This window comes from Caenorhabditis remanei, chromosome II, assembly GCF_010183535.1.
Source record: "Caenorhabditis remanei strain PX506 chromosome II, whole genome shotgun sequence".
NCBI classification, from domain to species: domain Eukaryota; kingdom Metazoa; phylum Nematoda; class Chromadorea; order Rhabditida; family Rhabditidae; genus Caenorhabditis; species Caenorhabditis remanei.
In genome coordinates, this window is record NC_071329.1 from 5,157,928 (window position 1) to 5,182,150 (window position 24,223).

At 37.9% G+C, this 24,223-nt stretch overlaps 7 protein-coding genes across 7 annotated transcripts in view; 4 read left to right on the top strand and 3 right to left on the bottom strand.

Moving 5' to 3' along the window:
• Nucleotides 1-551: 551 nt before the first annotated feature.
• On the top strand, nt 552-1,363 carry GCK72_004634 (uncharacterized protein; the record flags this gene model as incomplete). The annotated part of the gene is made up of 3 exons (XM_053724804.1): nt 552-650; nt 738-966; nt 1,011-1,363. 3 exons carry the CDS (start codon nt 552-554, stop codon nt 1,361-1,363), a joined length of 681 nt encoding a protein of 226 aa, XP_053588998.1.
• A 1,311-nt stretch (nt 1,364-2,674) lies between these two features.
• Nucleotides 2,675-6,164, bottom strand: GCK72_004635 (uncharacterized protein; the record flags this gene model as incomplete). Its single annotated transcript, XM_053724805.1, has 4 exons — nt 2,675-2,891; nt 2,943-3,020; nt 3,952-4,146; nt 6,043-6,164. 4 exons carry the CDS (start codon nt 6,162-6,164, stop codon nt 2,675-2,677), a joined length of 612 nt encoding a protein of 203 aa, XP_053588999.1.
• Nucleotides 4,652-7,720, top strand: GCK72_004636 (uncharacterized protein; the record flags this gene model as incomplete). The annotated part of the gene is made up of 3 exons (XM_003104259.2): nt 4,652-4,968; nt 5,776-6,366; nt 7,495-7,720. The coding sequence occupies 3 exons, from the start codon at nt 4,652-4,654 to the stop codon at nt 7,718-7,720; spliced, it is 1,134 nt and encodes a 377-aa protein (XP_003104307.2).
• A 5,065-nt stretch (nt 7,721-12,785) lies between these two features.
• GCK72_004637 (uncharacterized protein) lies at nt 12,786-13,773 on the top strand (the record flags this gene model as incomplete). Its single annotated transcript, XM_003104228.2, has 3 exons — nt 12,786-12,887; nt 13,004-13,214; nt 13,406-13,773. The coding sequence occupies 3 exons, from the start codon at nt 12,786-12,788 to the stop codon at nt 13,771-13,773; spliced, it is 681 nt and encodes a 226-aa protein (XP_003104276.2).
• A 2,113-nt stretch (nt 13,774-15,886) lies between these two features.
• GCK72_004638 (uncharacterized protein) lies at nt 15,887-16,431 on the bottom strand (the record flags this gene model as incomplete). Its single annotated transcript, XM_003104251.2, has 3 exons — nt 15,887-16,057; nt 16,107-16,291; nt 16,335-16,431. The coding sequence occupies 3 exons, from the start codon at nt 16,429-16,431 to the stop codon at nt 15,887-15,889; spliced, it is 453 nt and encodes a 150-aa protein (XP_003104299.2).
• A 3,899-nt stretch (nt 16,432-20,330) lies between these two features.
• Nucleotides 20,331-20,838, top strand: GCK72_004639 (uncharacterized protein; the record flags this gene model as incomplete). The annotated part of the gene is made up of 2 exons (XM_003104187.2): nt 20,331-20,427; nt 20,471-20,838. 2 exons carry the CDS (start codon nt 20,331-20,333, stop codon nt 20,836-20,838), a joined length of 465 nt encoding a protein of 154 aa, XP_003104235.2.
• Nucleotides 20,839-23,610: 2,772 nt separating this feature from the next.
• GCK72_004640 (uncharacterized protein) overlaps nt 23,611-24,223 on the bottom strand; it is a gene marked incomplete at both ends in the record, with an annotated part of 1,832 nt that continues 1,219 nt past the window's right edge. Inside the window, one exon of the mRNA XM_053724806.1 lies at nt 23,611-24,145. Within this exon, the coding sequence (XP_053589000.1) occupies nt 23,611-24,145 (535 nt within the window). The remainder of the gene's footprint in view (nt 24,146-24,223) is intronic.

Below are 24,223 nucleotides of genomic sequence, written 5' to 3' on the forward strand. Positions count from 1 at the left end.
AACCAACTACTTTTAGTGAAAAATAATGCATTTCTTTTTCATTTACATATTATGTGTGGTAGTACTGTGTGGTGGTACTGTCATAAAATATGTAGATCAAACATAAAACTTCATTTTTGTAGTTGTCATGTTCAAAATCTTATTAAATAACAAAATGAAACTATTTCAGTGGAAAATAGTGCAATTTTCTGAATATGGGAAATCCGTGTCAAAAAGTTGTCAATTACAAAAGTGAAGTCATGTATATTGATTTACCCACCTGTCCTGTAATATAACAGAGCTCGTGTGGTAACGGAGCTCATATCTACAAGACGAAGCTCAAATCAGCTTATTTTGAACTGAAAAATGCATATTCTGTGAATTCAAGGTGAACTTTAAAGTTTTGTAGCAATATCAGATTCCTGTCTCAAAATAGTTTGCATTTTTTAGTATTTTTTAGATCTCTGGACTACTTTTTGTCCTGGATTTATCCGGAAATGGTTCCTGAGATAATCTCGGCCTTTTTTTTCACAAACAACTCACAGAAATAAACAAATCTCTTGTTATTCCAGATGCCCAACTACGTATTTGAAACCGCTGAGCAATCTGATTACGACAGGATTCTCAAATTTCTAGCCGATCATTTCTATCATGAAGAGCCGAGTATCAGGGTGAGTTTTACATATCTTTTGACATTAAAATTTTCGGCTTAAATGGGTATTAATTGCCAGCTGAAACCTATTCCCAAATTATTCCAGGCCACAAAAGTAGGCATCGAAGAATGGCTTCCAATATTCGCTGAAATGACAGAGGCCAGTCTTCGTAACCCATTCTCCACTATTGTGACGAATGAGTTAGGGGATACTGTAGTTGGAGTTTTGTTGAATTCCGTATGGAGTCGAGAAGAAGATGAGAAGAAAAAGAAAGAGACAGGGAAGGCTGCAGATCACGATATCTCAGGATTCTCGGAGACTATGCAGAGATTTTGTGAGTTTTTAGAAATTATGATGTCAATTATCTATTTTTCTTAGTAACCGTCCTTCAAAAATGTCACGATGAGTTCTGGAGTCTCGCCCCACCTGACATCAACACTGTGATCTACCGTGAGATCTCGAGCGTCGGTGCCCCATGGCAACGTCAAGGAATCGCCTCGAAAATGCTGTCGAGAAATATGAAATCTGCTAAAGCCATGGGAATAGACGGTGTTGTGTCTGCAACAACTTCTCATGCAAATCAGACACTTCTGGCGAAAAATGGGTTTAAGTGTTTGAAGGAGTTTCCATATTCGAAAATTGTCAGTGATGATGGGGCACAGTTGGTAGAGACGGATGATGGATCTGAAGGGATGAGAATCAATTTCAAGATAATTGAAGATTTCGAGTGAATTTTGACTGTTTTTAATAATATTCAAATATTACCCTTGCAAATTTCTCGTTTTGTTCTGTTTTCACAGTTAGAGATCACTGAAATGACATCTTTGTACTTTTAACGTTTAATACAGTATTATTAAATTCTTGTATAGTTTCCTCGTCTAGTATGGTGAATTTAAAAAGGAAAATGTGCTGAAATTGAACTATGCACGGTCTCCCACACGGCGAAAAAGAACTGCAAGAAACGTGAAGCCGATTTTTTCTGGTTTTAACTCAATTATTTTTTTTTTTGCACTGAAAATGCAGTATTTTTCAGGTTTTCAAACGTCGCAATGGATGAAAAAAGTGTCCCATCCATAAGAATTGTGAAAAATTATATTTTCTATCTTATGAGCCGAAAAACGTAAATTTTGGAAAGAAATTGACTTTTTTGATACAGAAAAAATGATTTTCAGAAAAATGAGATTTTCAGCTATTTCAGCCAATATACATATTTTCTGAAAATTTTAACGGTTTCTGAGCCTCCTCAAGTACATTATGTGCAATTTTCGTTTGAAACAATTTTCTGCCAAAAAAATTATACATATTTTTCTGAAAATTGGTTTTTCTGTATCAAAAAAGTCAATTTCTTACCAAAATTTAAGTTTGTTGGCTCATAAGACAGAAAATATAATTTTTCACAATTCTTATGGATGGGACTTTTTTTTCATTCATTAAGACGTCTGAAAACCTGAAAAATACTGCATTTTCAGCGCAAAAAACAAAAGAATTGAATTAAACCGTGAAAAAATCGGCTTCACGTTTCTTGCAGTTTTTTTTTGCAGTGTGGGAGATGCTATGCTAAACTAAACTTTTGCGAGAATTTCATTTACTCCAAGGCTGTCAAAAAGGCCGTGGGGCGATTTTATATCTCAGTTCCCAGCCATGGAAAATTTTCGCTTCTTCAGGCGGCCTTGTAGAGGACCAAAAGATTAGTCGATATGCAAAAATTCAGCCCATTTGGTTAATCCGCGGCCGCGACGGCCCTGAAAGCCGAGGGCCGCGGCCGGCCGCGGCCGGCCGTGCGACAGCCTTGATTTACTCTCAAAAAAGATCTGAAATTAAAATTTCTTGATAATAGATTCCGAAAAGGTTTCGAACTGAAATGTTGTTGTTTTCAATATTGAGCTTTACGCCAAAAATCAAAGTAATAGATTTATAGACTTATAATTTTTTCATTTAGGCAGAATAGATAGAAAATTGTGGGAGAACCCAATACATTGACTATACAAACAATTAAACAGCAAATTTAAAAATTATAAAATTTCCAACAAAAAATCAGAAAATCAAAAATAAATTTGCCTTTGAATCAACCATTCACGGCCGTCCCACGCATCGGATCTTGGTTTTGCAGCAATTGCATCTGGAAATGGCTCATTCCAGACAAAAAATCTAAACTCTGTATTTGAAATGACTACAGTGGCCAGCCTTCCATCACTAGCTCTTTGAATATCCATTTCATTAGACAAGTCGAGAATATCATTCTCCTCAGATACTATTGATCTGAAAGGAAGAATAAATTTGGTCTATAAAATAATAATAACTGAAACTCACCCATCTGGATACGGGAATCTTGCAGCTCTTTTCGATGGATCCCATGGTTTTAAATCGAAATTTTCCAAAATTGTATTCCTTGAAAACGTTTTCATATAGGAAAGGCTGATCCATATTACTTCCAACTTTCCGTATGAACCTTGTTGCCATCTTCTGATAAATTCAATAACGTCATCTGATCTTATGTGTTCTGCCATTAAGAATCGAGCACTTCTACCATTAAAATTCAATAAATGATCCCTGGTAAGCCATCGTGAATTGATTATATTAATATGATCAATTGATAATAATTTACTTTCTGGCTTAAAATAAGGAGAAGGAAACGCATACAATTTCGCGGAGTTCTTGATATCAACTCTCTCGAAAAACATGGCATACTCTTCTCTGTCTCCCGCAGGACCACATTCAAAAATGTTATCACATCAGGAAAATCTGATAATCGATTCATTCTGCATTTAATTTGGAGAATTGGAGAGATTTTGAAGACATCGCAAAATGAATAGTGAATTGCTAGTGGTATCACTTTTTTGTGCTTGTTTTCGCTGCAGAAGATTGGAATATGTTTGATAGGGTGATAGGAGATTCTGGAAAATGTAGTGTTCATCTGGTTTATGTGAGAACGAAGATTTTAAAATAATATTGCTAAATGTAAAGAAAGCTTTCAGACTGTTCAGAACCTTTTGAATTCAGGAAAGAAATTAAAATTTCGACAATCAAATTCAGGATTCAGTGTTCCAAATTTGAGAATTGAGATTCAAGATTCAAAATTTAGGTTTCAGAATTCAAGATGCATGGTCAAGTGGCTTGGGATTCCAAAATCAGGATTTCCTAACTGATTTTGGACTCGGAATTTTTATTCAAGATTATAATTTTGGGACTCCGAAAGAAAAATTCATATCTTTGAATTCAAGATTACACGTTCATCATTTAAATTCTGGTTTCTGGGTTCTAGATCCCGAACTAAATATATTTTTGATTCGTTTTCCATACAAAAATGAAAACTCCTCACCTGCAATCAATCTTCAGTTCCTTATACATTAACTCAATCACTTTATCTCCACTCACATTGACCACCTCCTCCTTTTCTCCACAATTATCATTTAATGTCCACATCACCACGTCCTCCCCTCTAACTCCGGGTTTCTGTACTTGTATACAAGAGGAACATAGATTAATCACAGTTGCGTCGTATCTACGGGGCATTCTATAAATGAAAATTTTGGCTCTGTTGGAGCAGAGCCCCAAGAAATATTGCTCGTAAAGTTCCATTTGTTGGATTACGTTAGTTTGAACAACATATGGGAGTTTGAATATCATTGAGAATTTTGGAAAAGAAGAACGAAATGATTTAAAAATAATATCGATTCTTTAGAAAGAAATTACGCAAACAAGAGGTTTGCTTGGCATGTCTTGAGGGTTACTGTGCCCTGGGAAAAATCAAAACCTGCTAAATGTCTCTGCGAGCCAAGTTATGAGCATTTACAGTGTTCACAACATCTTCGCGGATATGTAGGGGGTCTCCGTAGATCGCAACAAGTGACCTCCTCTATTTACTCCCTGTGTGACCATCATTTGTGACGTCTCCCCCCGTCTCCCCGTCTCTTCTCTCAGAATCAATATTACTCTGTGGGGTCGCTCATTTTCTTTTGTTCTTTTGTTCCTCTCTCTCTCTGTCCATTTTTCTAAAGTTTTCATTCCAGATCTCTCCAATGAACCTGTTCAAAATCCCCTACCTTGCTCAACTCAACATTGTCAAACAACTCGAATTCCACGAGCTATTCTTACTAGGACTATGTTCGAGAAGGTCGAAACTTCTCTCTCAATGTGTGAACCATAAATTCGATGCAACTGTAATTGATGTCATCGATGGTTGCTTACAAGTACAGAATACCGGACTGGAAGGAAATGATGTGGTAAAATGGGCGTCGATGGATAACCCGGGAGATGACGGATGGTTGTACGATGAGGTGACGAATTGGGAAAGGAAAATAGAGTTTGAGTATCGGGGAGCCAAGATTGATTGCAGGTAGGTATTTAAGTATTGAATTCGGTATTCAGAATCTAGAAACCAGAATTTAAATCTTAAATTCGAAGATGTGGATTTTTCATCCGGAGTCCCAAATTTATAATTCTGAATAAAAATTCCGAGTCCAAAATTCCATACTTGCAACGGGCCGGACCGGGCTATGACGAAAACTTTCACCGCTCGGACGGCCCGCGGTTTGAAATTCAAAAACTATATTTTGAAGTAAATTTTGAACGAAAACTTGAAATTTTTTGAATTTTTCCCCGAAAATGTCGAATTTTTGACTATACTTCAGAATTCAATCAAAAGCTTATTATGCATCAAAAAATTAGATTTTTAATGTAAAAATTCAAAAAATTTGGTTAAAAAATAGGTACTTTTTCTTGAAAATGTAAATCGTAAATTTTGAATCTTGAATTGAAATCTCGAATTTTCAACCCTGAATCGTGATTTTTTTTTTCTGCATTCAGAATCTTTAATTTGAAATCGAGAATCCCAAATCTCGAATTCAGAATCTTGAAAATGCACGGGACTTAAGCCCAGCCCGAAGGCCCGGGTACTTGGCGCCAAAATTCAAGTTTTTTGAATTTTTTTGCCAAAAATTCAAATTTTCGAGTAGTATTTAGAATTTGAAGAAATTCTGAAAACTCATCAAAAAACGTTTGCATTTTCGATGAAAAATTTCGAAAATTTCGAAAAAATTGTATCAAAAATTTGGTCATTTTTTGAAGCCGGGCCTTCGGCTTTTTCTGGGTCTTGCGGGGCCGGGCTGTGCCTTGACAAGTATGATATTTATTTCTTTTCCAGAATCTCCTTCCACCCTGAAAAGGAAATCCCAATAATTTGGTGTAAAGAAAGATTCAAAAAGAAGATATCCCTTGCAACACACTCCGCTCTCTGTGACATTTCCAACATCTCTCCAATTCTTCAAGTCATGTGTAGCATGGATCGTCTATGGGAGTTTCCAGATGTAGACGAAATTGATAACTTTTATGGATACGGAACTTCCAACGATATACAAGAACTATTACAGTTCTTTAATAGAGTCACAATCCGGAACAGTGTTCGACTAACCGATTGGCCCTCTTTCTTCTACGACATAAGTTTCCCATTGGCTTCCGTCGACCATCTTTATGTTGAGAATTCACGAGAGCTTGCGGGTCGTCATCTGGAATTTTTCGATGTTCGAAGCGCATTATTCTGTAAAGCTAGAGGTGTGGAAGACCATCACATTATCAATTTCATAAGACTCTGGTTGGATGGCTCATTTGAGAAACTGGAATCAATGTGGATTATGATGGGTGCAACACAGTTATCCCAGGAGTCGCTCACTGAAATTTTTGGCGCAAAGCATTGGGATCCGACAAGAAGAGCAGCGAGGTTTAAGTATCCAGATGGGTTAGTTTCACCTTTTTTATGGGCTCTGGGGACGTTTTAAAATTAGACATTTGGAAACCACGAAAGTTGCTTTTTTGTACTTTTTTCATTCCGCCCAATATTTTTTCCGGCGACCCGGACGTCTAACAACGCGGACAGAAACCAAAAATTGGGGTTTTCGATCATTTTTGGTCTAATTGGGTAGGTTTTAAGCAGACTTGTCACGGGCCGGGCCGGGCCGAGATCAGGAAAAATCCCGGCCCGGCCCGCTCGGCTCGTTTTTAAACATTTTGAGTTTTTGAATTTTTTTTGGAATTTTTTGAAATTTTCTGAAAAATGTGAATATGTATGATAATTTAAGCATTTTTACTCTATTTTTTCTAAAAATTTCAAATAAAATTTGGTAAAAACGGGTTCCCATTTTTGAATCCAAGCAGACCGGGCCAAGCGAAATTTCGGCCCGGCCCGGCCCGGTCAAGAAAAATCTCGGCCCGGCCCGGGCCGGCCCGATTTTTGACAAGTCTGGTTTTAAGTTTTCACCAGTAATTAGGTAAAAATTTCACAGAATTTCAACCAATTTTCTGTCAGAATATAGCAAAATTACAAATTTTCACTAAATTTTGGACGAGTTTCAGCGAATTTCAGTCAAATTTTGGCTGTTTTTGTCACATTTTCAACTGATTTCGGTTTTAATCAAAATTCCCCGCGCTTTTAAACAAATTTCAGCCAATTTTTAGTTTATTAGAGATTTTCACTAAATTTTAATTAAATTTGAGCCAAGTTCAGTCAAACTTTCGTAGTTTTAGTCAGATTCTCAGTAATTTTTCTCAAATTCTGGCTATTTCCAGCAGATTTGGATCATTCTTTCAGCAGTTTCAATCAAAATTCAGCTGCTTTTCGGTTTTTTAAGCTGAAAATGACAAAAATCCCGGTTTTTAACAGATGTTGCCTCGAATCAAAACTGGCCGAAATAAAACTGGTACGAATCGAGAACTGTCCGATTCGAATTTGGGCAGCATCAACTTTTACGTAGATCACAAAAATATTTGTCATCTTTCGGTGGTTTTTTCCAAGTTTAGTGTCGAAATGTCTCTGTTTCAAAGCGTCTAGTTTCGAAACGGCGCAGAGTTTTACTTATATAAATTTCAGCCTCAAACTATTATACGAAGACGATATTTTGGATTTGAGGAATGGAGTGGATATCGAGAGACCTAGTGATGGTAGACTGGCGACAATTGTCTTCGAAGGAGAACAATTTCGATTCTTCGTCTGGAAAGAGTCTCGCTTCCCTGAGCAATTAGAGCCGGTCACCCTGAGAATGGAAGTGGAAGGCCGAGAAAAGAGTGTTTTTGTTCTGGGAAAGACCTATTTCTGATTTTTTATACAAAAATTATATCATAACTGTAACTTTTCCTTTTCCCCCCTCAATTTCTACGTTTCCCGACTCCAAAAGTTGCCCTGATACCTTGTCAAAACTGATAAGAGATGTCAAGAAAAACGAAGAAAAAAAGTTTGGCATCGAAATGGAACCATCTAGAGGTGATAACATGTCGCATGACAGACACAGAACAATTTCAGATGATAATGGGAACAGAAAAAAAGAAGAATATGATACGTGGAATAGAGAGAAAGATAAGGGGTGGTGGAACCCGGAGATGGAGTTTTTCTTTATTTGTGTGTCTGTGAGGAGACAAAAAAACAGTTGACGAATTGGTTTAGTTGGGTCTGAAGTTTATGACTTTTTGAGTTGAAAATAGATTCAGTCTGAGAGATTGCGAGACTGAAATACGTACCGGACAAAAAGGTGTCAACTTTGGCTGTTTTCAGTGGAAAATGACTAACTTTGAGAGTGCGCCATAATAATTCTGGATGTCACACCATGAAACTTTTAATGAATCATATAGATTGAACGTAGAGCTCTATTTCTGTAATTGACAACTTTTTTGTACGGACGTTTCCTAGAGAGTTATCGTTATTTTAAGACGACAGCTCAAAAATCGCACTAATTTGCACTGAAATTGGTCGATTTGAGGAGAAATTACTTTGTCAATATGTAACTTGCTTGGGAGTGTTCGTACGAAAACGTTGTCAACTGCAAAAATAAAACTCTATTTGTGGTCTGTTTGATCCCATAAAAAGTTATTTTGTAGGACAATCAGAATTACAATGACACACTCTCAAAGTTGGTCATTTTCCACTGAAAACAGCCAAAGTTGATACGTTTTTGTCCGGTATTGTAGCTCTAAAATATATGTATTGGGATTAGCGACTATCTGGAAGTTTAGGTGTTTCGGAGCGGCGACGTTTTGCAACTAACGTTGGTTTCGAAACTACACCGTTTCGCAACCACAAAACTACCAACAGTTTAACCTAGTTTTGTCAAAACGGGCAAAATAACTTTGTCTTATATTTAATTGTTTTCAAATATGTTCCGATCCCCTTTGGTACACTCAACATTTTCAACTGACCCAAATATGCAAATGTGATGTGGTTGCGAAACGTCGTGGTTGCGAAACGTCGCAGTTGCAAAGTGTCGCGGAGCCCACTATAAAGTACAAACCAACATTTTCATTTTTTTTGTATTTAGTTGACAACTTTTTTGCGCAAACTGACGGTAGAAAGACATTGAAATGATCACTTATGACTCCTTGGAAAATTCAGAAGTTCAGACATCGGGACCTACCGACACACAGACAGAATACTGACCGCCCGGATCTTTCTCTCGAAAACTTCCAGATGCTATTGCTGTGTTCGCGTATAAACAGTTAGAAAAAGAACTTAGCATTTCAAAATGAGAATTGGTCCGCAAAATAAGCACTTGGTCCGCAAAATAAGCACGGTCATGTTAATTGCGGGTCTGTTTCAAATTCCGAAAATTTTCAAAAAGTAGTTCTACGTCTGGCGGCACATTACGGATTTGCTATCCGGTACGGAATGAGCGAAAGACATAGAGCTGATTCTTTTGAGTTTTGAGCAATTTAGGCGCTTTAATGTGTTGGCTCGCGGACAAATGGTTATTAGGTAGACGTTGTAGGCTCTGACACATACATCCCATCAAGTGGTGCTATCACTAATCAAAACTGGCCGAACAAGTTAGTCGGTTCTGGACCGTACCAATCCTTTTCCGGGAAGTTACTGAGCGGTCTACAGTACCGCTCAAAAGTATATTAAGTTTTGGTTTTTCAGTTGAAAAGATTCGAATTTGAGAGTGTGTCATGGTTATACTTATTGTCCCATCAAGTAGATTTTTAATGCATCATACAGATCAAAAGTGGAGCTTTATATTTGTAGTTGACAACTTTTTTGTACAAACACTCCCTAGAGAGTTATGGCCATTTTAAGGGGACAGCTTAAAATTCGCACTATTTTACAATGAAAATGGTCGATTTGAGGGAGAAATTACTTTGACGATATGTAACTTGCTAGGGAGTGTCCGTACAAAAAAAGTTGTCAACTACAAAAATGGAGTTCTATTTTTGATTTGTATGATTCATTAAAAATCTACTTAATGGGACAATAAGTATTACCATGACACAATCTCAATGTTTGGCGCTTTCAACTGAAAAAGGCAAAACTTAATATACTTTTGAGCGGTTCTGTACGTAAAAACCCCTGAAGACTTCATTGTTACCACCCATATTCCCCATTGATAGACAGTCACAACAATCTATCTATCATAACCTGAAAATGAATGAAACAACAGAAAACTAGTCTGCCCACTTGCACTTGTTATCATCCATCAAAATGCACTATCCTCCTCGGAGGCCAACCGGAGGTGTAGAGACTAAAGAAGAATTTCAGACCATCTCCTGATTAACCTTGAGAAGGTCTCGAATCCTTGTTTTCAATTGTTTGTAGGACTGGAACCCTTGTTTGTTTTTATGAAATTTGGTCTCATCTCTTAATGAGAATCATAAGTTCTTCAAAAAGTTCGTCTGGTGTCCATACATATTTTTGACGAAACAAAAGATTGAAAACATCTAAAACAAATAGAATAATACGTGCGAAGGAAAAGAAGAACGTGAACAAAATAATAGTGACGAAGACGGAGGAGAGGTATGATTCGTGGGAATAATATGTATATAGGCGAAGAACATGGCAAGGTGGTGTTTTTAGTTTTGAATTTTTTAGAACTGTTGTTTTATATTGGTTTTTTTTAAAGTGTTTGTTCATTTATTCAAAATAGCCAGATCGCTCAAAATAGTTCAATTTTTAGATATGAAACTAAAATTTGCTAGTTTTCAGAATGTGTTACTGAGTTAGGTGTAATCACCTTGTTTACATTTTCAGAACGTTGGACGTACAATGAATTCTGATTTTTGTATATGTGTCGTAAAAGAACTGTTTTAACAAAAAAGTTGTCAACCACAAAAACTGAGTTCTAGGTTTGTACCAGAGTTGCATGGAATTCCGACTTCCGAGTTCCGCATAAGAAATTTCACTTCCGACTTCCGACTTCCGGATAAGTAATTTCACTTCCGACTTCCGAGTTCCGCATAAGAAATTTCACTTCCGACTTCCGACTTCCGGATAAGGAATTTTATATCCGACTTCCGTCATTCCATAACGGTGGAATTCCGGAAAAGTAAATTTTGCAGAAATACATGGAAAAATGGTTTAAAAGGACAGAAAACAGGCTGTTCTTCAGCCAAAAACTAATTTTACACTGATTTTCGGCAAATTTATGATTTTTCTCTTGGAGTTTTTGGAGATTTGCGAAAAAATCTAATTCCGACTTCCTACTTCCAACTTCCGGATAAGAAATTTTCACTTCCATGCAACTGGTTTGTACTATGTGTTGAGACAGTAATATTTACAACCTATTGTTTTGTGAAACAGTGGCACACATCTGAAATTGAAAATTTTTCTACTGATATCAAAAAAACTGCAACATTTTTAGCCCGGTGCTGCAATCTGCGTTGCTTCAGGATATACAAAACCGGATTTTCTAAATAGTTTTTCAGACAGAATTAGTTTATTTTTGAATACCGTTTGATTCTAGGCATGATCAGACACTTTTCCGGTTACTGTGCGTTGGCAAGGATTACTGTACATGTTTTGAGGACACCAGTAAAATGTTTTAATTCTGCCAGTTAGTTCTCTGGTTGTCCGGAAGTTTTGATATCCAAATTCACAGTTGTAACTAATCCAGGTAGTTGTAAAACAATTAAAAACATAGAATCAGTTCAAAGTAATTTCACGCGTAGGATTATGTTTAGAACCTGTGGTAAAAGAATACTGAGAACTGACCCAAAGTACGTCCAGGCAAACCAACGTTTAGTGAATTATCAACTTCAATCTTTATCTTCCCGACGAGCCGGATTTGATAAATTCTTCTTCGGTAAATTATTAATAGGAAAAATAGATATTGACTATACCAATTATTTTCAACTTTCATCTCACAATACCAGACGAGGCCACCTCTATCATTGGAAAACTCCAAGATCTAAAATTCGTGAGCATTTTTTCACTCACCGCGTCCTCAGTAAAATAGTTAGTCCTACGGCTCCATAAAACATTAAGCTTTCTCCAGTATTGCGGTACAACTGACATGAATAAGTAGTCGCCCATCCAATAACATTAACAATTCATTTACCTTCCACGTGTTCACTATTCTCCCTCTATTTCATTTCAAGTTCCCCCCCCCCCTATTGACCTTGCCACGTACTCTCACGTACGTATTTTAAATAAATAAATAAATAAATAAATTTCCATATGTACCAGCGCCTTTGACTAATCTGACCAATTCTAGATGCATTAAAAAAATTCTGTCAAAAACTCCTCGAGCGTCACGTTCTCTGATAATTCAACTTGATCATGTAAAACTTTTCAAGTGCAAGATCTCAAATACGACGGTTCGGATATCCGGATGTCCATCGGGACCATTTCCAACTAGGGACCACTAACAATTTCATTCTACGCCAAAACCAACACCACCACTGTTCTCAGTTCGCTTTTTCGATTCAGAAAAATATAATCATGCCGTACTTCAAAAGACTTCGAAATTTCAAGTTTCCCCCAAAACCTTCTAAAGTTATCGTAACTCTTTATCAAAATCCTAAATTTCAAAAGTTTCAAAATTACAGCATGATTATAGTCATTAGACTCGTCTAAGTTCACTGATCACAACCAACTAGTTTTCAACTCGTTCTGGTGACCTAGGATCCGACAACGGTATTTCTCGGCCACCCAAAATGTTTTCTAGTCTACAAAGTACTCCATTCCACATTTATCATCAGGTTTCATAATCTTTTGCCGCCGTCGTTAGTCTCATTTTCAGTTATCACCAACCCCATACCATTAAGTCTATTTGGCCCAAAAGTGGGCGGGGCCTATTTCGTTTTTTCCAATTAGGAATAGTATGGAAAACACGTGACCCTTTCGCTGGATAGTACAAAAGAGAGACTATAAACTGTAAAAAATGATCATTTTAAGAAAAGATGCAAGAGAAACTTATCTACCGTCTGGCTGAGCGATCCGATGCACCGGGTATTCTGGAGTACATGTTGGTGCACTTTTTTCCAGAGGAGCCGTGCTCTAAGGTAAGTTTTAAGTGGGAAATTTTAATTTTTGAAGGAAAATTGGTCTAATGGATCCGTTTTTAAGAATCAAGGGGGTTAGAAATGTCATTTTTCCTTCCTCAAACAATAAATTTCAGGCCCTGAAAATCGACATCTCGGAAATCGAGCCGATCTACGAGGCCCTAATCTATCGCTGCTTGGATTTCCCATTCTCTACAGTAGTCACACGTCAATCCGGAGAGATCGTCGCATGCCTTCTGAATTCCATTTGGAGACGTGACGATCAAGATTGTGAGGGGGCAGACTATGAGGTCGAGGAGGGAGCAACAGAGAATATGGTCAAATTTTGTAAGTGAGAGAGGGATGTGAGGTGGCCTAGGATTTCGTATGGTGGCCTAACATCACAACAAAGACCTGGCGCCCGAATGGTGGCAGGGATATTAAATCTGATAGCCTAAGATCATTGGCTCCACCAAAGACCAAAGACGTGGCCTAACTTTCTAATACTATGACCTAACTTTCATTTTCCCTATTTCCAGTGAAAATGCTGAACCAATGTCACGAAGACTTCTGGACCCTCGCCCCATCAGAAATCCACGTCGTCCTCCACCGTGAGATCTCCAGTGTCTCCGACGGCTACAAACGCCGTGGAATCGCCACGAAGATGCTCACTGCCAACATGACACGTGAGAACATCGACGCCTACAATGTGGGCGGAGTCATCTCTGAAACGTCGTCATTCGCCAATCAAGTACTTTTGGAGAAGAACGGATTCAAGTGTCTCAAGGAGATACCGTACTCGAGTATTCTGGATTCACAGGGAAATCAGATATTGAAGACGGATGATGGAGCGGAAGGATTGAGGTTGAATATGAAGAGAATCGAGCATTTTAAGTTGGTCGATTGAACATTTTAATAGTTTTTTTGTAATTATGAAAAGAGAGTACCTATATGTAATAAATTATGTTTTCAATAATGAAATTTACAAATGATCATTTGAAATAGTCACTGGAGGATCCGATGCGCCAGGTATTCTGGTGTACATGTTGGCGCACTTTTTGCCGTGCTTTAAGGGAAGTTTAGAGAGTAGAAAATTCAAAATTTTAAAAGAAAATTGGTCTAATGGACCCGTTTTTAAGAATCAAGGGGGTTAGAAATGTCATTTTTCCTCAAACAATAAATTTCAGGCCCTAAAAATCGACATCTCGGAAATTGAGCCGATCTACGAGGCTCTAAGCTATCGAGAAACTGATCTACCGTCTGGCGAAGCGATCCGATGCACCGGGTATTCTGGAGTACATGTTGGCACACTTTTTTCCAGAGGAGCCGTGCTCTAAGGTATTTTTTAAGTCAGAAAGTTGGATTTTTGAAGAAAATTGAGCCGATCTACAAGGCTCTAATCTATCGCTGCTTAGATCTCCCATTCTCTACAGTAGTCACAGATGTCCTGACTAGCCTACCGTACGCTTATCACCGCATCGCAAAAACTGTCAATTAAGAAATTAACGAAAAATCAAAAACCAACAATTCCAAAATCTCCACAACCTGCCACTCAACCTTACTACCAAAAAGCGTGTCACTATAATTGACATTTCCTGGAAACTATGATTTACAAAGTCCAAGTTAAAGATCAAAGTGACAAAACGTACGTCCATCAATCAGTACGTTCAAACAAAAAAGGTAATTGAAGAACGTTTCTCTTATCATTTCTCGTTTTGAAAAGACGAAAAATGGTCAAAAATTGGTCGGTGGAGAACGAGATCATAAACATGAATGGGGGGTAGTTAGTCTAACTTCAGAATATGTACACATGACGAGATTCAGAATCTAGAGAGAATGGTTGGAGAATGAGAAAATTGGGACGTTTCGATACCAGATGTTTTGAAATCATAAGTCGCAAAAAAAAATCATATTTTTCAGTGTATTCGTTCACGGTTGAAATGACATGGTTTCCAAACGTCCGGATTGAAAACATCTGGTTTAGACAGCTAGGTTCTAATAGTACTGTAGAGTCTGTTCTTGTGCCTGTAAGTCCAAATGTCCGACATAAATGATTTTACGTCTATCTGTGTATCCAACTGTCCGGCAGGCCTATTTTCAAAATTTGAAACAGTTCAATGTTCCGATATCTCCCAACCTGCCATTTAGCGTAAAAACTCTATTAAGATCAAACTGACAAAACGTACAAAAGTTGTGTCTGTCAATCAGTACGTTCCACAAAAAAGGGGAAAAGTAATTAGAACTTTTCTCTCCACTCTTATCTTATCAGTTCCTTCGTTTCGCTTCTTCAAACGTTGAAAACGAATGATCAGACATGGTCGCATTGGTAAAATGTGCAGAATGGTTAGGGAGAAAGTATAATTGAGGGAGGTGAATAGAGAAAATGGGCACTCGTTTTTAACAAAACTTTTGAAAATTTTCGAAATTCACAGTGAAAGTGCTTAAATTATCATAAACTAGTCGAAAACTAGACTTTTTATAAGTAAAATTATCAAAACATCTCTAAACATTCAAAATGTGTTCGAAAATTTTTCCAAAAAACTGAGAGTCCCGCATCGGGCTACTGGCCATCGCCACTCGGTGCCTAGCAGAGTTGCATGGAATTCCGACTTCCGACTTCCGGATAAGTAATTTTATTTCCGACATCCGTCATTCCATAACGGTGGAATTTCGGAAAAGTAAATTTCGCAGAAATACTTGGAAAATTGTCTAAAAGGACAGAAAATAGGCTGTTCTTCAGCCAAAAACTAATTTTACACTGATTTTCGGCAATTTTATGATTTTTCTCTTTTAGTATTTGAATATTTGCGAAAAAATCTAATTCCGACTTCCGACTTCCGAATTCCGGGCGTTTTTTCACTTCCGACTTCCGACTTCCAACTTCCGGTTAAGAAATTTTATTTCCAACTTCCGACTTCCGACTTCCGGATAAGAAAATGTTCACTTCCCAACATCTCTGGTGCTTGCCCTGGTTGGAAAATCGATGAAATGAACAGTTTATTCTTATTCTTCAAAGACAGTTATCCATGAGAAACCCCATTAACATCTCGTGGATACGCGTCGAACTTGTTAGAAATAGTTCTCCACAAGCAAAAGAAGTTTTCATATTTTTGTTGTTCATTCTTGTAGTTCCAGAGTCCGAGACTTGTATCGCACACCACTTCGGTTTTAACTCCTTCAGCAACGAATCTCTGTTATTTGGTAATATCGAAATCTGTTTTGCTGTTTTCTGAATCTCACCCTGTTTTCAATCCAAGTTGCTCTAGTCGTAACATTTCCGATTAATGTGGCTTCCTGAGCATCCCAATCACGACCGCGGCATTCGATAAAAACACTCTGATCACAACCGTTCCACCCAGTCACTTCAGCAACGAGGTTTGTCTGTCTGTACACAAACTTATCATAAAGTGGATATGGACAACATTCTGAAAATAAGAGAATGACTCAATTACTCACTTGATCACTCACTTTGGACTGTTGCTCCGAAGAGACTTGCGAAGATAAGAAGACAAAAAGAGAGATGCATTGTCACCCAATGCAGTGAAGAAGTTCGAGATGCCCTCATGTTTTATACGGTTCAATTTCTCTCACGGAGAGATAAATAATATGAAAATGCACACGAGTTATTCTCTTTGTGATAATGCGTGAGACACAAATCCAAAAAAAGGAACTATTTTTCTGAATAGATGCAAATGCATACAACGGATAGTGTTCCGACGCTAGTGGAAAGGTGGAACCGCGTCAGACTTAGTACGAGAATAACAATAAGAGAGAGGTTTAACAACATTTATTCAACGGAACAATAACTGACCATTCTGAGGATTCTTAGCTTCGGTTGACTTGACCAAGGACGGCATCGTTGTAATGGTAGCAGTTGGAGGGAGCACTCGAGAGTTGGTCGGTAGATGTAGAGAAGAGGTAGAGTGGCTTGACTGACGGTTTTCCTTCCTTATATGCACACGAATGTAGGGTAGATTGTTATCGGCAGGTCACCAGGTTAAGGTCAGTGGCACGTCCAGAATGGTGATGGTATCAGTTTGGGAGTTCACGGGTCACGTTGAATGTTGTAGTGGGAGTTCATTTCTCAGATATTGGTGAATCTGGTAAACGCCAGTGTGGCGTGAGTAAGAATATCTCAGTCGGGAAGGTAGATCATTCTCCTTCCGCGACAGATAGATGCAAATGGATACAACGGACATCAAGCATTCCTTCCTCGAATCAACTGTAAAAACAACGGAAACACAACTTGAGGTTACAAAAATGCTGTCTTTAATTAGAACAACCCAAAATAAACTGAAATTAAACACCAAAGTCCTTACTCATAATGATGACGATTTAAAATTATTTTCGAAGAGGGAGGATTTCATTGTACATGACTTTGAATTACTTCTGATTTGGTGTGAGAAATGAAAAATGGATGTTGCACCAGAAAAGTGTCCCCTCTCTCTGATCTGGGTCTGATGCTGGGTCGGCCGCTGCCAGGCCTCCTCTACGAAAGAGTGAAATGATTGACTAAGAAGACGTTGTCTTACCTCCCTCCGGTAAAATCGCCCTATCTCTTTCACCTTACCGGGTGGCGCACAATTACCCGCACAAGCTATAAGTGCTATATCTAAAAAAGTAAAAGCCAGAAAACCATGGGAATCAACAAAAATTTTAATCATGATCATAACAACAATTATCAAAAAAAAACTAAACTTGTTCCATCGACCTCATCTCTTTTTGATGACGACACGAGACGTCTGGGGTAGGCGTCGATGGTTGCACGCAGGTAATCTGGGGACTCGGATTTCACGCTTAATTCTTGTATCTCATGATGGAGTGAAGTAACGTTCCTAGTCAGTGTAAATAAATGACGAAATCAGTTTAAACTGATAGTCATTTATACTATTCACGTCAACTAGTCGAAAAGAAATGATTATCGATATAGTCATAATCATTTTAGAAATGACGAAAACGATAGTCGATTCAGCTGTTTCGTCAAAACTTTTAAAAAATGGTCGAAATAGTACAAACGTAAATAGCCGAAACGTGAGTATTCAGAGTAGGAAAAAGGAAGAATTTCAGAAATTTTTCAAAATGAAAACTCATTTTCTCAGTCATTTACGTCGTTTTAATAATTGTTTTTTATCGGAATTAATCATTTACGTCGTTTCGATAGTTGTTTTTTCATTTCCGATAGTCAAATTACACTGTGTTTTTTAAATTATGATATTTTGATTATCATTTTACGTCATTAATCGCATGACGAAAAATGACTAACAAATGATTAGGAACTCTAGAGTGAAGCTTTTCCAAAAAACTTTTTTTCACATTTATGTAACAAAGGGAGATGTATATGATAATGAAGTTATCTACAAGCTCCCGTTTGATCTACATGCCGAAACGGGGACTCTACGTCGCAGGAAGAGCAATTTGGACTCGGTGGTGCCATTTACCTTAAAACAAAACCGATTGATCTGAATTTTGGCAGAATGGTAAAAAACTTAAAAATGAACAAAAATTTAATTAATACGCGCACCGGAATTGCGCCAATCGCCTTGTCAAACGTTTTTGCGGGTGATTCTGCGCCACCCTGTACAATCTCATTAACTAGTGGTCTGGTTCTAAATTGCTCCTCATCTTCGCTTCCTCACCTTCTACCTCATACAGTAAGTGAGTATACCTTCATACTTTCATATGTATCTCAGCTGAAACTTGTCCGTTTTGCATAAACTTTTTTTCCAAAGATAGCTGAAATATTCAGTAAAATTGACATAAGTTTTTTGTTTGAAGAGATCAGCTGATTTTTAAGATTATCGATTTTTCCTGATCTTGATTTGAAAATCCGAAAAAAAACTTTTTATTTTTGAACTGGACCCTATGATTTTTTAAGTCCAAAATGTTGAGCAGTGTTTATAAAAACAAAATATGATGTTAAAATGCTTCTGTGAATCTTAATCACCGTGCTACAGCTCCAGAAGTCCAAAATGGTATGCTCGGCTAAATCGTCATAACTCATCGAAAAATGGTTCAAATTGGTTGAAAATCGAGGTAAAAGATGCGTATTATGTTTATTAACAATCTTATATTCAAAAATAATAATTTTGAGAAAAAATTTTTTCGAATTTTTTCACTCGAAAAATTTTGCTTTCCAACTTTTGCCCAGTTTTTTATGTTTTTTGATTATAAAACAGTAACAATTTGCGAGTTTGAGTTGAATTTTACATAAAACATCAAATTTAGATTTTCATTAATTCAATTACAGCTGTTTCATAATCAAAAAACATGAAAAATTGGGCAAAAGTTGGAAACCAAAATTTTTCGAGTGAAAAAAATTAGAAAAAAAATTTTCTCAAAATTTTTATTTTTGAATATAAGATTGTTAATAAACATAATACGCATCTTTTACCATAATTTTCAACCAATTTGAACCATTTTTCGATGAGTTATGACGATTTAGCCGAGCATACCATTTTGGACTTCTGGAGCTGTAGCACGGTGATTAAGATTCACAGAAGCATTTTAACATCATATTTTGTTTTTATAAACGCTGTTCAACATTTTGGACTTAAAAAATCATAGGGTCCAGTTCAAAAATAAAAAGTTTTTTTTCGGATTTTCAAATCAAGATCAGGAAAAATCGATAATCTTAAAAATCAGCTGATCTCTTCAAACAAAAAACTTATGTCAATTTTACTGGATATTTCAGCTATCTTTGGAAAAAAAGTTTATGCAAAACGGACAAGTTTCAGCTGAGATACATATGAAAGTATGGAGGTATACTCACTTATGCTCGCTACTGTATATTTTCTACCAAACCGTTATTTTCCATCCTATCTTTTTAATCTTCTATCACAATATTACTGTTTATATTCCTAATTAGCTCCCTCTCCTTTATTCATGTCTTTCTCCGGTGATCCCATTATACTGGTGTTGCATAAGTTGCATGTCCCTCCTACAATAAATAAGTACAAATAATTTATTTTGTAATGGAAGCCTGTTGCTATGAGACAATTTTTCAACCGGTTATTCTGGAAAGGGACGTTTTGAAACCACCAGTTGTATAACTGTGAAGAAGAATCAATGCTGTCTGATCTTCGAACATCGCGGTTTCCGAGCAAACCTATTCCAATTTTATTCCAATTTTGAATTCATGCCGAATTTTCACTTTTTCACTTGTAAAGACTCTCTATTATCCTCATGACAACCGCTTAGTAACGGTACTGCTCGGTTCTGATTTGTACCAGGTCTATTCAGCTCAGTTCTAATTATGGACAACATTTACGGAACGTGGAATTGTATGTCGCCTGTCTTTTAGTTTACTCGAGAAGATGTTTGATCCGTTGTATGCATCTGCATCTAGTCATAAAAAATAGTTCCTTCTTTTTGGATTTGTGTCTCACGCATTATCACGAAGAGAATAACTCGTGTGCATTTTCATATTATTTATCTCTCCATGAGAGAAATTGAACCGTATAAAACATGAGGGCATCTCGAACTTCTTCACTGTATTGGGTGACAATGCATCTCTCTTTTTGTCTTCTTCTCTTCACAAGTCTCTTCGGAGCAACAGTCCAAAGTGAGTGAGCAAGTGAGTAATTGAGTCATTCTCTTATTTTCAGCGTGTTGTAAATGGCCCATCTATAGAGACATTCAAAATATCCCGAAACAATACGCCATGGACGCGGTTCCCCGCGAAAAAGATTGGAATGGTTGTGATCAGAGTATAACAATCCGCTGCGCCGGTGTAAGCAAAGAAGCTCCGCAAGTATTTATAGTCGGAAACTATTCCACTAGACCAATTCTGCAGTCGTTAGACTACGTAATTATGGGACAATGGGACATGCCCCTGACGTGTGATACAAATACCGGACTCTGGAAGGTACCACACTCATTCGATCAACATTTGAGATATAAGGAATTCGTTTGTGTATGGACAACTATGGATCATAAGACACTCGTGTTCCCGAAATTTTTCAACGGTGTTTGATTGATGGCTAACTGTCTTTGAAGAATAAGAATAAACTGTTCATTTCATCGATTCTTTCTGGAAATTAGTGCCTACTGAGAAAATACAAAACTGAGTTATAGAAAGTCCATATGAAGCATTTGGCTCGAAAAAGTTTGCGTAAAAATTTCTTTAATGATGAATTCGATACTATTTTTGCGAGGTTTAACCAAAAAAAAACGAGAAAAATGGAAATAAAATAAGGTTCATTCAAAAAACTACACGCGATTTGGCTGAGCGGCGACTCAATTGGCAATTGGCCAAGTCGTGCAAAACGCGCTTTACTAGGCTTGTGATTTTGCGGCATTTGAACTAAAAATGATCCTGTAATTATATTTAAAGTCAATTTCTTCTGTAAAGCCGCGAAAAATTTTCTCATACTTTCAGAATATCTTATATGAAGTAATTTTTTATCAAAATTAAGAAAATTTTAACTAAAATACTGTTCTTTGCGGTTACCAAATACCGTAATTTGAAAATTTTCGGAATGTCAGCAAAACACCTGCAAGATATGTACAGTGCGATGTAGTAAATAGAAAATGATTAACTTTGAGAGGGTGTAACGTTATAACGGATTGTCCCATAAAGTGGATTTTGTACAAACTAATTTTGACATTTAGTTGCAAAGTCCGGGATTGTCTGATTTACAAAATTTTCATACAATTCGGTAGATCAAAACTTGATCTTCATTTTTGTAGTTGACAACTTTTGTATAGGAGCATTCCCTAGCAAGTTACATATTGACAAAGTAATTTCTCTATCAAATCGTCCCCATTTCAGTGCAAATAAAATGATTTTTGAGCTGTCACCGTAAAGTGACCATAACTTATTAGGGAGTGTCCGTACAAAAAAATTGTCAACTACAAAAATGGAGCTCTACCTTTTTTCTGTATAATTCATTGAACATTTTATTTTGGGAGACAAGCAGTGATACCGTAACACCCTCTCAAAGTTGGTCATTTTAAACTGAAAAAATCCAAATTGTATATCTTATTGCATGGTACTGTATGAAGTAAGTTTCTATGAACAATTAAAAAAACATAAGCTAAAATACAGTTTTGAAATACGGCAATTTTAAAATGTCCGGAATTCCCGGTAACTGTGAAGGCTGACAGATGAAAAATCAACCATGCTTTTTTTGTTCCAACTTTCAAAATCTTCATATTATCAGTTCCTTCGTTTTGCTTCTTCAAACGTTGAAAACGAATGATCAGACATGGTCGCATTGGTAAAAATGTGTAGAATGGTTAGGGAGAAAGTACAATTGAATTTTAAGACGCACTCTCTGACTCGTTCGATCACCCATAGGCACACGGAAAAAGTCGACCATCTCCGATTTGCCCATAATTTTGATCAAAGATAGTATCAAGTGTTCTCAGTAAATTGAGGTACTTTTTGGCCGGGTCCATCACCTGGGTACCTAGTAAAATCAAAAAATCCATATTTTTCGAAAAATTTTCCTGAAATATTAGCATGGCACACTTCTTACAACCGCGCTCTACCGAAACCGAAGAAAATTGTGTGCAAAATTGAGAGACGCAGAGAAAAAGAGACAATTCTCAAGAGCATTTCGGTGGAGCGCAGTTGCAGGAATTGTGCTGAGCTAATAGTTCACGGCGCGGCGGCACAGACCTATGGCCTAGAAAACTCCAACTCGGCCATTTCAATTTTTAATACATTACGAGATAAAGCATCTTCGATTTCAGGCATTTTGCTATAATTTCTTCGTTTTTTTTTGTAAATAATAAAGAATACCTTTATTTAGATGAATTTTTTGCTGTAGAACTTCAAACAATTCATTCCACCGCCGACAAAATCGACATAAGGAAATTAGCTATAGTAGAGGTTTTCGTGGTTTTAGATAGGTTTATTAGGGTAAGAATAAGGATGGGAAGAAGAAGTCTCGAATGATAACAAGGACGGTATTTATACTGGATCTTCAATGGGCGGAGTCAGTGGCTTCAGGGCTGGAAGGGCATCGGGCGCTTTAGGAATGTGCATCATGACACTGTGGGGTGAGAGAGCATTTGAGGATAGTAGTCAGTTATGGAGAGTGACGTTGATGGGGCAAGAGGCAACGGGCTGGATCGTGTGGGCAGCTGGGTGAGATAGCGTTGGAGACTGGAGACGGTTCCAGAATGTGATGTGGATGGGATATGGAGCGGTGTCTTTGACAGTGTGGGCTGATGGCGAGAGAGTGCTTGAGTTGGTGAGACGTTGACGGGAGATCTGGAAGAATCGTGTTAGGCTTAATAATGGGAATGGGACGTGGGAGTGGGCTTGTCTGTCCTGGACAGAGACCCGGAAGTATCCGGATGGGATGACGATGACGCGTCACCGGGTACAAAGTCCGGTGGGATCTTGGAATACCTAAGGGATTACGATATCCCTTACACCTCCCTCCTTAGCGAGGACCGACCCTGGTCCTCTAAAGGAAAACAGGTGTCTTATCGGTTGTTGGTGGTTATTGAAAAGTCTTCGAAATTATTGGATTGTCGGTATTGATTCTTTTTATTCTTTTTGGATTCTGAAGGAATATTGAAAATATTGGTACTTAGTATTGGTTTTGTGGGCTGACTTTTTGATTTGAGGTTTGGGCTGGGGTAAGGATTGCTTGATAAATAAGAAAGAGACTGGATACTAATAGGGACGACCTTGTCATATCCAGTCCTCGGAAACAAACTACTGTTTCCATAATTTTTGAAATTTCTTTCCCCCGCCTAGGTGGATTACCTTGGGAACTTTCTACGACATCTAGCGGAGTTTCTGCAGATGTCGCATGATGTGGCTCGGATCGTTGTGGAAGGCTCCGGGCGGGATCTTGCAGAAGAAATTGGACCAGAGTTCCGATCGTCCAGCGGCGTGGGTGTTGACCAAGACGAGGCAAAGCGACCTGGTTCGGGTGATGGCGACGTTGAGTCGTTCCGGACTCTCGATGTAGTCGGGGTCAGGCCAGACGACTCCGATCGGGGTCTCATTCCTCTCGCTTGTTGTGACGTGCGAGCCGAAAGACTTGGAGCGAGACGTGAGGATGATGACGAGGTCGAACTCCTGTCCCTGCGACTCGTCGATCGTTCCGATGAAGATTGGGGTGTCGCTAAGTCCTCTCGCTACATGTCCGGCCTGGGCTTTGTAGTAGGTGAGGATCCCGATTGACGGCTTTTCCTTCTTTGTCAGCACTCGTGAGGTTATTGTGAGAGCAATGTTCGCTTCGGATGGGTTGAAGATGGAGGTGCCAGATGTTTGTTGAGCGGCGCATTTGGCGGTGTTGATGACTTGAATTGGGTGGCTGTTGGGGAAGTCGAGGTGGTCCAGGATCTGGCTTCTTTCTTTGGGGTCTCTGACTGACGTGAGGCGGTTTTGGTAA